Source organism: Bos grunniens, chromosome 8, assembly GCF_055505025.1.
Source record: "Bos grunniens cultivar Pamir isolate PY7600 chromosome 8, Bosgru_T2T1.0, whole genome shotgun sequence".
Classification (NCBI taxonomy): Eukaryota; Metazoa; Chordata; class Mammalia; order Artiodactyla; family Bovidae; genus Bos; species Bos grunniens.
Window position 1 is genome coordinate 52,036,403 of NC_141172.1, and position 12,387 is coordinate 52,048,789.

General features: G+C 34.5%; 1 protein-coding gene across 3 annotated transcripts in view; it reads left to right on the forward strand.

The window, feature by feature from the left end:
- VPS13A (vacuolar protein sorting 13 homolog A) overlaps positions 1-12,387 on the forward strand; it is a 282,305-nt gene that overhangs the window by 242,532 nt on the left and 27,386 nt on the right. For 2 of the 3 annotated variants that reach the window (XM_086415617.1, XM_086415619.1), the window contains one exon: positions 6,182-6,296. In XM_086415617.1, coding sequence (XP_086271743.1) covers positions 6,182-6,296 — 115 coding nt within the window. Of the gene's footprint in view, positions 1-6,181; positions 6,297-6,486; positions 9,345-12,387 lie in introns of those variants that run through there. The other variant, XM_086415618.1, reaches the window with a different exon arrangement.

Consider the following 12,387-nt stretch of genomic DNA (forward strand, 5'->3'; position numbering starts at 1 on the left):
CATATTCAAAAGCAGAGACATTACTTTGCCAACAAAGTTTCGTCTAGTCAAGGCTATGGTTTTTCCAGTGGTCATGTATGGATGTGAGAGTTGGACTGTGAAGAAGGCTGAGCGCTGAAGAATTGATGCTTTTGAACTGTGGTGTTAGAGTCCCTTGGACTGCAAGGAGATCCAACCAGTCCATTCTGAAGGAGATCAGCCCTGGGATTTCTTTGGAAGGAATGATGCTAAAGCTGAAACTCCAGTACTTTGGCCACCTCACGCGAACAGTTGACTCACTGGAAAAGACTATGATGCTGGGAGGGACTGGGGGCAAGAGGAGAAGGGGACTACAGAGGATGAGATGGCTGGATGGCATCACTGACTCGATGGACATGAGTTTGAGTGAACTCCGGGAGTTGGTGATGGACAGGGAGGCCTGGCGTGCTGCGATTCATGGGGTCGCAAAGAGTCGGACACAACTGAGCGACTGATCTGATCTGATCTGAGTCATCAGATAAACTCAAAAGTCAATAAAAATAACGAATTTTCCATGGCAGTCAGAGAAGAAAAAGAAATAAAATGAATCCAAATTGGAAAAGAAGTAAGACTGTCACTGTTTGCAGATGACATGATACTGTACATGGAAAATCCTAAAGATGCTATCAGAAAACTGCTGGAGCTCATCAGTGAATTTGGTAATATTGCAGGCTATAAAATTAATACACAGACATCTCTTGCATTCATATACACTAACAACAAAAAATCAGAGAAATCCAGGAAATATTCCCATTTACCATTACATCAAAAAGAATAAAATATCTAGGAATAAACCTACCTAAGGAAGCAAAAGACCTGTACTTTGAAAACTATAAGACACTGATGAAAGAAATCAAAGACCACACAAAGAGATGGAAAGATACACCAAGTTCTTGGATTGGGAAAATCAAAATAACTATACTGCTCAAGGCAATCTTCAGATTCATTGAAATCCCTATGAATCTAATGGCATTTTTCACAGAATTAAACCAGAAAAATGATACAATTTGTGTGGAAGCACAGAAGACCATGAATAGCCAAAGCAATCCTGAGCAAGAAAAACAGAACTGGAGGAATTGGGATCCTTGACTTCAGACTATACTACAAAGCTATAGTAATCAAAACAGAATAGTACTGGAACAAAAACAGAGATACAGATTAAAGGAACAGGATAAAAAGTCCTTAGATAAACCCATGCACTTATGGTCACCCTATCTCTGATAAAGGAAGCAAGAATATACAATGGAGAAAAGACAGTCTCCTCCATGAGTGGTGCCAGAAAAACTGAACAGCTGCATGTAAATGAATACAATTAGGACACTTCCTAACATCATACATAAAAATAAACTCAGAATGTGTTAAATACCTAAATGTAAGACCAGATACTATACTATAGGAAAAGGAGTACGTCAAGGCTGTATATTGTCACCCTGCTTATTTAACTTATATGCAGTTTATAAACTTATAAATTTAACTTATTTAACTTAACATCATGAGAAACACTGGGCTGAATGAAGCACAAGCTGGAATCAATATTGCTGTGAGAAATCTCAATAAGCTCAGATATGTAGATGACACCACCCTTATGGCAGAAAGTGAAGAAGAACTAAAGAGCCTCTTGATGAAAGTGCAAGAGGAGAGTGGAGAAGTTGGCTTAAAGCTCAACATTCAGAAAACTAAGACCATGGCATCTGGTCCCATCACTTCATGGCAAATAGATGGGGAAACAGTGGAAACAGTGGCTGACTTTATTTTTGGGGGCTCCAAAATCATTGCAGATGGTGGTTGCAGCCATGAAATTAAAAGACGCTTACTCCTTGGAAGAAAAGTTATGACCAACCTAGATAGCATATTCAAAAGCAGAGACATTACTTTGTCAACAGAGGTTCGTCTAGTCAAGGCTATGGTTTTTCCAGTAGTCATGTATGAATGTGAGAGTTGGACTATAAAGAAAGCTGAGCGCCGAGAATTGATGCTTTTGAACTGTGGTGTTGGAGAAGACTCTTGAGAGTCCCTTGGACTGAAAGGAGATCCAATCAGTCCATCCTAAAGGAAATCAATCCTAAATATTCATTGGAAGGACTGATGTTGAAGCTGAAACTCCAGTACTTTGGCCACCTGATGTGGAGAGCTGACTCATTTGAAAAGACCCTGATTCTGGGAAAGATTTGAAGGGGGAAGGAGAAGGAGACGCAACAGGATGAGATGGTTGGATGGCATCCCCGATTCAAAGGACATGAGTTTGAGTAAACTCTGGGAGTTGGTGATGGACAGAGAGGCCTGGTGTGCTACAGTCCATGGGGTCACAAAGAGTCAGACATGACTGAGTGACTGAACTGAACTAAACTGGAGACCAGATACTATAAAACTCTTAGAGGAAAACATAGGCAGAATACTCTGACATAATTTGCAGCAAGAGCTTTTTTGATCCACCTCCTAGAGTAATGAAAATTAAAATAAAAACAAAAGTAAACAAATGGGACCTAATTAAACTTAAAAGCTTTTGCACAGCAAAGGAAACTGTAAACAAAACAAAAAGACCACCCTGAGAGTGGGCAAAAATATTTGCAAGCAAAGCAACTGACAACAGATGGGTGAAGTTCCTCTTCGCTTTCTGCCATAAGGGTGGTGTCATCTGCATATCTGAGGTTATTGATATTTATCCCGGCAATCTTGATTCCAGCTTGTGCTTCATCCAGTCAAGGATTTTTCATGATATACTCCTGCTTTATTGAAAATGCCAAGCCTTTGACTGTATGGATCACAACAAACTGTGGAAAATTCTGAAAGAGATGGGAATACCAGACCACCTGAGCTGTCTCCTGAGAAATCTGTATGCAGGTCAAGAAGCAACACTTAGAACTGGATATGAAACAACAGACTGGTTCCAAATTGGGAAAGGAGTATGTCAAGGCTGTATATTGTCATCCTGCTTATTTGAAGCCTCGCCTGGAGAATTTTGAGCATTGCTTTGCTAGCATGTGAAATGAATGCAGTTGTGCAGTAGTTTCAACATTCTTTGGCATTGCCTTTCTTTGGGATGGAAAAGACCTTGATGCTGGGAGGGACTGGGGGCAGAAGGAGAAGGGGACAACAGAGGATGAGATGGCTGGATGGCATCACCAACTCAATGGACATGAGTTTGAGTAAACTCCAGGAGTTAGTGATGGACAGGGAGGCGTGGAGTGCTGCCATTCATGGGGTTGTAAAGAGTCAAACATGACTGAGTGACTGAACTGACTGAACTGAACTTCTTTGGGATCGGAATGAAAACTGACAGTGGATTAATATCCAAAATATACAGACAGCTCATGCAGATCAATAGCAAAGACACAACACAATCAAAAAATGTGTGAAAGACCTAAACAGACATTTCTCAAAAGAAGACATACTGATGGCTAAAAAAGCACATGGAAAGATGCCAGTATCACTGATTATTAATGCTAGATAAATGCAGATCAGAATGGCCTTCATCAATATAATCTACAGACAATAAATGCTGGAGAGGGTGTGGAGAAAAGCGAACCTTCCTACAAGTTGGTGACAATATAAATTAGTACAACCACTATGGAGAACAATATGGGAGTTCCTTAAAAAACTAAAAATAGAGCTAGTGTATGATACAACAGTCCCACTCAAGGGCATTTATATCTGGAGAAAACCATAATTCCAAAAGATACATGCCCCCCAAGTGTTCACTGCAGCACTGTTTACAGTAGCCAGGATATGGAAGCAACCTAAATGTCCATCAACAGATGAATGAATAAAGAAGATGTGGTACAGATATACAATGGAATATTACTAGCCATAAAAAAGAATAAAATAATGCCATTTGCAGTGATATGGATGAAGCTAGAGATTGTCAGAATGAGTGAAGTAAGTCAAAGACAAATATATGATATTGCGTACGTGTGGAATCTACAAAAATGGTATGAATGAACTTATCTACAAAGCATAAATAGTTAGAAATGTAGGAAACAAACTGGTTACCAGGGGTAAGGGAACGAGAAAATGAAAGTCGCTCAGTCGTGTCCAACTCTTTGCGACCCCGTGCACTATATACAGTCCATGGAATTCTCCAGGCCAGAATACTGGAGTGGGTAGCCTATCCCTTTTCCAGGGGATCTTCCCAACCCAGCGATGGAACCCAGGTCTCCTGCATTGCAGGTGGATTCTTCACCAGCTGAACCACCAGGGAAGCCCATGAATACTGGAATGGGTAACCTATCCCTTTTCCAGAGGATCGTCCCAACCCAGAAATCGAACTGGGGTCTCCTGCTTTACAGGCGGATTCTTTACCATCTGAGATACGAAGGAAGCCAAGGGGTAGGGAAGGGAGGGATAAATTGGAAGATTGGGTTTGACATATACACACTATTATATATAAAATAGATAATAGTAAGGACCTACTATATAGCACAGGGAACTCTACTCAGTACTCTGTAACGGCCTATATGGAGAAAGAATCTAAAAAAGAATGGATGTAGGTGTATGTGTAAATGATTCACTTTGCTGTACACCTGAAACTAATACAACTGTGTAAATCATCTGTATTCTAATAGAAATTAATTCTAAGTAAAATGTCCTTCTTTGTGTCTAACAGGAATTTTTTAAGTCTAATTGTTTCTGATTTAGTAGAGCCATTTCTTTTTTTTTTTTTTTTGTCTCCTAGTAGAGCCATTTCAGCTCTCTTTTGGTTATTATTTACATTGTATATGTTTTTCCATCCTTTTACTTTAAATTTATGTGTGTCTTTGACTCTAAAATGAGCCTCTTATGGGCAGCATATAATTGGATCACATTTTTTATCCATTCTGCCAGTTTTTGCTTTTACCTGGAGAATTGATCCATATGTATATGTTTATACTATGGATTCATTCAGTTCAGTTCAGTTCAGTCGCTCAGTCGTGTCCGACTCTTTGCAACCTCATGAATCAATTGCAGCACGCCAGGCCTCCCTGTCCATCGCCAACTCTCGGAGTTCACTCAAACTCACGTCCATCGACTTGGTGATGCCATCCAGCCATCTCATCCTCTGTTGTCCCCTTCTCCTTCTGACCCCAATCCCTCCCAGCATCAGGGGCTTTTCCAATGAGTCAACTCTTCGCATGAGGTGGCCAAAGTATTGGAGTTTCAGCTTCAACATCAGTCCTTCCAATGAACACCCAGGACTGATCTCCTTTAAGGTGGACTGGTTGGATCTCCTTGCAGTCCAAGGGACTCTCAAGATTCTTCTCCAACACCACAGTTCAAAAGCATCAATTCTTCAGCGCTCAGCTTTCTTCACAGTCCAACTCTCATATCCATACATGACTACTGGATACATTACATGCTCTTAATATTTATTGAATGGGTGAACATTTGTTGAATGCATGAATGATCAAATAAGTGAGTCAATCTCATGTAGGTCCATACAGTCAAAAATATTAGCATATTACCAAATTCAGCAATGTGTGTGTTTCAAACAGTACATATCAAGCCTCAGAAAGGAATGTGAAGGTATTTGAACATTAGAAAATCATGTAATGTGACTTAAAACATGAATAGATCAAAGGAGATAAACTGTAGAATTACAGCAATGACCTGGGGAAAATTCTCTATTTAAAATCCATTGCTCATTCAAGATTTCAGTAACAGTGGCCAAAAACAAACTGTTAGTGAACTAAAAGTAGAAATTAACTTACTTGGCTTCACAAGAAGTGCCTTAAAAAAAAAAGTTGCTGATATCTATACTTCATGAAGAACTCTTAGAAGCTTTCTTTTTAAAGGTTAGAAACAAGAGAAGGGTGCTTGAACGCCATCTTTAGCATTGTGTTGGAGAAGCTAATAATGCAATATAGTAGTGCAATATAGTAGGAAATAGGAAAAGCAAAAGAAATTAAAAGTCTTAAATCGGAAGAGAAAAAGCAGTACTCATATGCTGATTCTCTGATTCTTGTCTACAAAGAAAATCCAAGAGAATCTATAAAAAAAACTTCTTTACAGTTCTACATTTTTCTAGAAAACTTACACTGTTTGTGTCAGAAGACAGGTTTTAAAACGGAGAAGTGAGGTAATAGTCTCATTTTGTCCAAAAGATCTTTTTTAGTATTAACAGTTACATTTTAAAGTATACTAGGAGTTTTTGAGTAATTTTAAAGTCAAGTTATACATTTTCCTCTAGAGCTACAGAGACCTCTGATGAAGTGGAGAGTCTGCGACCCCCTAGATTCTTTAATGAAGATGGAGTTATCAGACCTTACAGATTGAGGGATGGTACTGGAAATCAAATGTTACAGGTGGGTGAAGAAATAACTTATTAATTAAAATTAATTTAGTCATCAGTGTTTTTTTTTAGGTAGCTATATATTGCTTTAAATATGTATTAGGATATTTGGGCTTTTATACTTCTGCTTAATTTAATTTAAAGTTTCTTAAATTTACTTAGGTTTTAAATGTGCTATAAGATTTTTTTTTTCTTTTTTACAGGCATCAAAAAGTTTGATATGAAAACAGTTAATGCATGACTTTGCAAGTGAAAGCCAACAATAGATTTTAGTCTTAAAATTTACAAACTACATAACAGCTGTTTCAGTATTTTGAATGCAAAGAAAAGCTTTTATATTGGTAACATTTTGTATAGAATTTTTAGCAGATCTGATCTTTTTATAGGATATTCTTAGTCCTGTACTGGATTTGCTAGATTTGTTGAAAGCCATTGTGCCTTATGTTCCTTCATAGTTGATGGTGTTTATTTACTCAGTTAGACCATTTCTGTTTAGGGTACTTCCTTCAAACCATTAATATTCCAGATATAATCCTGTCCAGTTAGACAATATATGGAAAAAAATCATGACTACTGCTATTGTGAATTCTTGGGTTCTCCTTTTCTTTTGAAGTTGTTTAAATGGCCATGACTCTTCTTCCTGCTCTGTGTTTGTATGGTCTGTTTAAAACCCTGTGAAATTAATAAGCAATTCACATGAAAACCAGCATCTTTTAGTAAGGAAATTTAGCTTTTGGAGCAATAGTAAGTTTGAAGGTGGAGTATTTTATCTGTTTATATAACTTTTACTTTGTAAATTGGACCTTTTAAAATCTGGATTATGCTGTAGATAACATTCACAAGAGGATATACCAATTTAAAGTCATTTCTGTGGTTTAGATATGGAATCGTAAATTAAATGATTTATTTTAAAACAAGGAGTCATTCTGTTGTACAGACTTGAAAATATTCATAGTAATAATACATTGTGGGGAGATACAGTCTTTCCTCTATAGCTTTGATATTTTAAATATTACTATGTTTAAAGTGATAACGGTAAAGATTTCAAATTTTAATATTTTACCCACTACATGCCCAGTATATAATTTTGCATTAAATGTGCTTCCATAAACTATAAGCAATGGGTTAATATATGACATTTAGTTATGTGGTTTTACATTGTGTTTACATTGTGTTAAAATGCTTTTAAAGCATCAAAATAATTGCATGTTGGGATAAAACTGGCAATCTACTGAGAGAGCATGTTCTAAATAGCATGTTGACAGACTCTATAAGGACAGTATATCATTCCTTGGAAATGTAGAAATCCCCCATAGTTAGACAATTGAAACATACATACCTATTCAGTACCTGCCTTCCCTTATTAGAACATAATTAACATATTATTAATTCATTTTACTATACTGAATAGTTAATATTCAGTGAAGAGAATTTAGAGTGGTGAAGAAAGTTTAGACATACATCCTCATTATTAGGGAACAGATGACAAGGAAGCCATGAGATACCAAAAGTTTCTCGTGGTTGATTTCTTGATTTCAGTAATAAATAAGTTTGTCCTACACTTTTTTCCATTGATTGTTTTTGAAAGCTTTAAAGTTTGGGATTTAAGGCCATGACTATTGACTGTATTTTTAAACATGCCTATTATTTTCAGAGGGGCAGTCTTAGTATTAATTGCTGAAAGAGCTGTTTAAATGACTAAAAATTCACAATCCTTGTCAGCCATTACTTATTTTTCAGCAAGTGCAATAAGCACTGTATTAGTCTGAATACCTGTAGGAATTCACCAGATGTTTTAGGATGTTGTGTTTGGCATTATTCCCTCACAGGTGTAAGAAGTGGGTTGTTGCTTTAGTGGTAACAGTGATTTTTGAATTAAAACTTTACTATTAGCAAACACTAAAATATATAAATACCAGTACTGTTGCAAAGAAGTAGGTGACACATAATCAGTATTTCAAATCTCATCTACCTCAATTTAACCTAAGTGATTTAATAACAATGCCCTTAGAAAATATTTAGTACTTTCAGATGTTTGTCCTTTTATTTTCTAACTTTCTAAAAAGGGTGCTCTGTTTTTACTAAATTATATGTGCCTATGTTTGATAACTAAATATGAGATACACTCTGATTGTATATCTTTCTGTCTAGAAAGTGAAACATTATTATAGTACTTCCTAGTAGTCTATTAAAGTTGCCTACTAGAGAAAGAAAATATTTCTAACACAGTCATGGAATAATTTACTGATATCATCAAGTTATTTTATACATTAAATGTGCCAACCAGTGGAGTTTAGTTAAATCTATTAGATTATGAAATATAATATCCATAATTACTACCCCACTTAGAGCTGAAGTCTTCAAAATTATTGACTTCTTGACCATTTCATAATTGTACATGTTTTCCAAGCAGTTTGCCATACTTAACTAACCTTTGTGCTTCTTTTTTTCTTTACCATGCTTACAGAAAATTCAGGTCTACAGGGAGTGGATTGTGACTCACAGTAGAAGTAGTGATGATAATGATGACGATGATTAGATTCTGAAATGTTAAAATCTATATGTTCTTTGACATTTTATTTGGGATGTTTCATTTAACATGTTTTGTATGATTACTACCATAATACCTGTATGTCCATTTTTAGAGAGATAAAAGTATTTTTTCCTTTTAAAATGTTTTTCTGTTTTCACAAACAAAAATTACTGCATTAAACACAAAAAAATATATTTTACAGCCAAAGTAGGGCATGCCATATATGACAGCATTTGCTTGTATGTATTTTATAGCTTTGCAATAACAGTTTGTCTTTAAGATTTAAAGTTAGACAATTTTTTTTAATGTTCATTAGTTTCATTTTAAATTATCTGCTTATTTGTTAGCAAAATGCTGTTTTTAATGTTCTCTGTAGATTTTCTGGGCTGTATTATAATGTCATTGAGTTTTGAAAAAAAGAAAAAGAATAGTAGCCAGTCAATAATTTATACTTATTCAGCATTTCACAAGTATTTTGTCAAATTTCTTTTAATAATAATAAACTTCTGTAACTTGAAGCAATACAAATTTGTTGTTCTATTCCAAAATCTAATAGGTTTAACTACTATTATAAGAAACATTCATGATTTGTTTTAAGGTTATACAGTGAAATAATTTATAGTCTGAGAGTGAAAAATATGTTGTTTGGTTCTCCTTATAATTTCATTTTATTATGTATAGGTTTTGTGAAACTGAAAAAAGTTGGTTTTACAGTCATTATATTTTAACTTACATATCCATGTGCTATATTCTTATTGTAAAATGTTATGAATTAACTCAGGACATTAGAAGAATTTTTATAGTAAGCATAGATATGTTTTTCTTTTGGGTAATATTGGAAAAATGTCATAATCTATGTTTCTGAAAGCTCTATAAGGAAATCTGTTTTATGTTTTTTGTGCCGAAGGCTTTCTTTTTAATATCAACCTAGATGAAAATTTCTGTTCTGTCTTTCTGTTATACCAGATGTACTTAAAAAGCACATCGTTCTAATGTATATCTGTCATTGTATATCTGTCTAGAAAGTAGCACATTATTATAATGCTTCCTAGTTTTTAATATTCATTAAATAACTGAGTATTTAATGTACATCAGTTAATGACTGTTAATAGTATGATGTATAATCGCTTATGACTGCTCTGCATTTGGATCAAGAGGAACATTTACTTTATGTTAAGCATTTTGCTTATAATAAACATATCAGATTGTAGTAGATAATTGCCATAATTGTTCAGCTTTTGGTTTATTCAGCCAATAATTAATTGAATCTCTTCTGATTCTTAGGTTTATCAAGATTTTATCTCTATAAATTATTATTCCCTATTCTTAGGAAATGGCTATTTCAAATTTTTAATACTGAGGTTACCAAAAAAAGAAGCTAAAAATTTAGCTCTTGAAATTGTACCTGCCTAGCATTGACTCAAATTAAGTAGAAATCAAGGTTATGTATGCTAGGACTAAGAAATATGTGACTGTCAAAGAATTTACTTACTGTTTTCCTCAAAATATTATATTCTTATCTTTTAAAATAAGTAAATAAATTAAAACACTGACCATTAAAGTAGTCACTACTGGAATCAGAGACAATTTGTATTTGTCAGCATCCACTGCTTTCTTACCCTTGGTCAAAATCAAAGCCTGCTGCTTCTCCTGGAAGCTGAAAGAGTCTGTTGTTATGTATGGTGTGTGCCTGAGGAAGGAAGGGTCTGCTAATTTCTTTGTTGACTTCTTAGATCGCGGCTTTGCTAATAAGCATGAGGCCTTTCTAAAGGGGAGAATGCTAAACTGCCTATTTGCAAGACATTTACAACTGAGTTTCCTTTGATTGGTCTGTGACACTTAATTCTGTGTTACAGATTTCATAAAGGTCCATAAGAATTTATCTGGAGAAAGTTCTGGATATTTTAGCAGTGCCTTACCATATTAATGAAAACTGGAGGTAGAATTACATTTATTTAAGATTTCCTGAATAGTAAAGAGATTTAAAATAATATTTTAAATTAACTTGTACATTTTGTTCATGTGGCCTTAGGGATTCATCCTTAAGGTTTTAGCCCTTGAAAGTGACATATATTCTTTTAACAGTATAATTGCCCTTGTTCTGTTTCTGTTTTCTTGTCCCAGTGAAATAATCTTTTCAAACTTCTCTGCTGACAGGTATTAATTATTTTTCTAGTTTTAAAAATACATTTATTGTTACTTTTATTTGAGAAAAACTCAAGACTGAGGATTGCTGTATGGTTTCTTGATGGAGATATAGGACTTTGACAAAAATATCTTCTTATTCCTCATCAAATATATAGAAAATGAGTTCAATTTTGGGATTTTAAATAAAATGAACAGTTATTTTGTTGATTAGTGGCTTTATAATTAATTAGAACTTTAAAACTGAGAGTTTCCATCTAATAAAGTCTAGTTAGAAAGCTGAGTTTGAAAGATTGACTATGTAATACCATACCTTTCCATATCCTTTAACTTTATTTATATTTTAAATTTCTGTGCAGTCATTGCTTATGTATAGAACAGGAGTTGGAGGGTTCTTCTGTCTTCTTCCTGAAGGGAATAATCATTCATTCTCTATTTCCTTGGTGTCTACTTGACATTTGAATAGCATAGTGAAAACTGACAGGAAGAGAAATCTATAAAAATCCTGAATTTGTGAATACCTATTACCATGGATAAATAATCTGATTATAAGAACCTGTAAATGAAATTATTTAGTGTTCACATTGGTATAGATATAACAAATGAAGTCCCAAATAATATTACTGACTTTGAATATTCCTTATTTAAAAAGGAAGTTGAAATTTTCAGTTTGCTCCTGTTTTTAAAATGATCAGAATTTTATAAATTTTACCTTCTGAAATTGTTCAAAATACATATATCATTGTGCAGTGTTGAGTGTTGACTTTAAGGTCACATTATGAAAATTTACAGATGGAGCCATGTTAGATCTGTGACTAGGACATCAAAGTGCAACATGAAATATGAGCTGCTGTATTTTATGTCCCAAAGTCATGTACACTGTCATGTACACTGTCAAATGATGACTGCTGTAATAGCTGCTGTAGTACTTTGTCTGATTTACATCCTATGGTGAAATTTTGTGTTATACTCTCCTGTAGTGATGGGAGGAGGACCAGAAACAACCATCCCAACTGTTGTTGATTATTTTTCTACTGTACCTTCAAGCCTCAGCTTTTTGTTTTACAGGTCTCCTTGCATATTAATAGTTTATTATAAAAGTCCAAAATATTAAAGATCCTGTAGGGTCTAAACAAGATGCACAGATTGTTCATTTAGGTCAAATAATAATTATGATGGATATGTAAAAAGAATGTTAGTTTTATTTATTATTCTATCCCTACACCTTTGAAATAAATGGAGATCAATTAAAATGTATAGGTCATTAATTTAATTTTTAATTTCAGTGGATGAATATACAGATTTATGAAGTGCAGTGAGTACAAAGCATACTATACAAAACATTATAGAAAGTCCTGAATCAAAGAAGAATGAAATACATTATTTCAAGTAACAGAGACCATGATGGGGGAGCTAATTAGAAAAA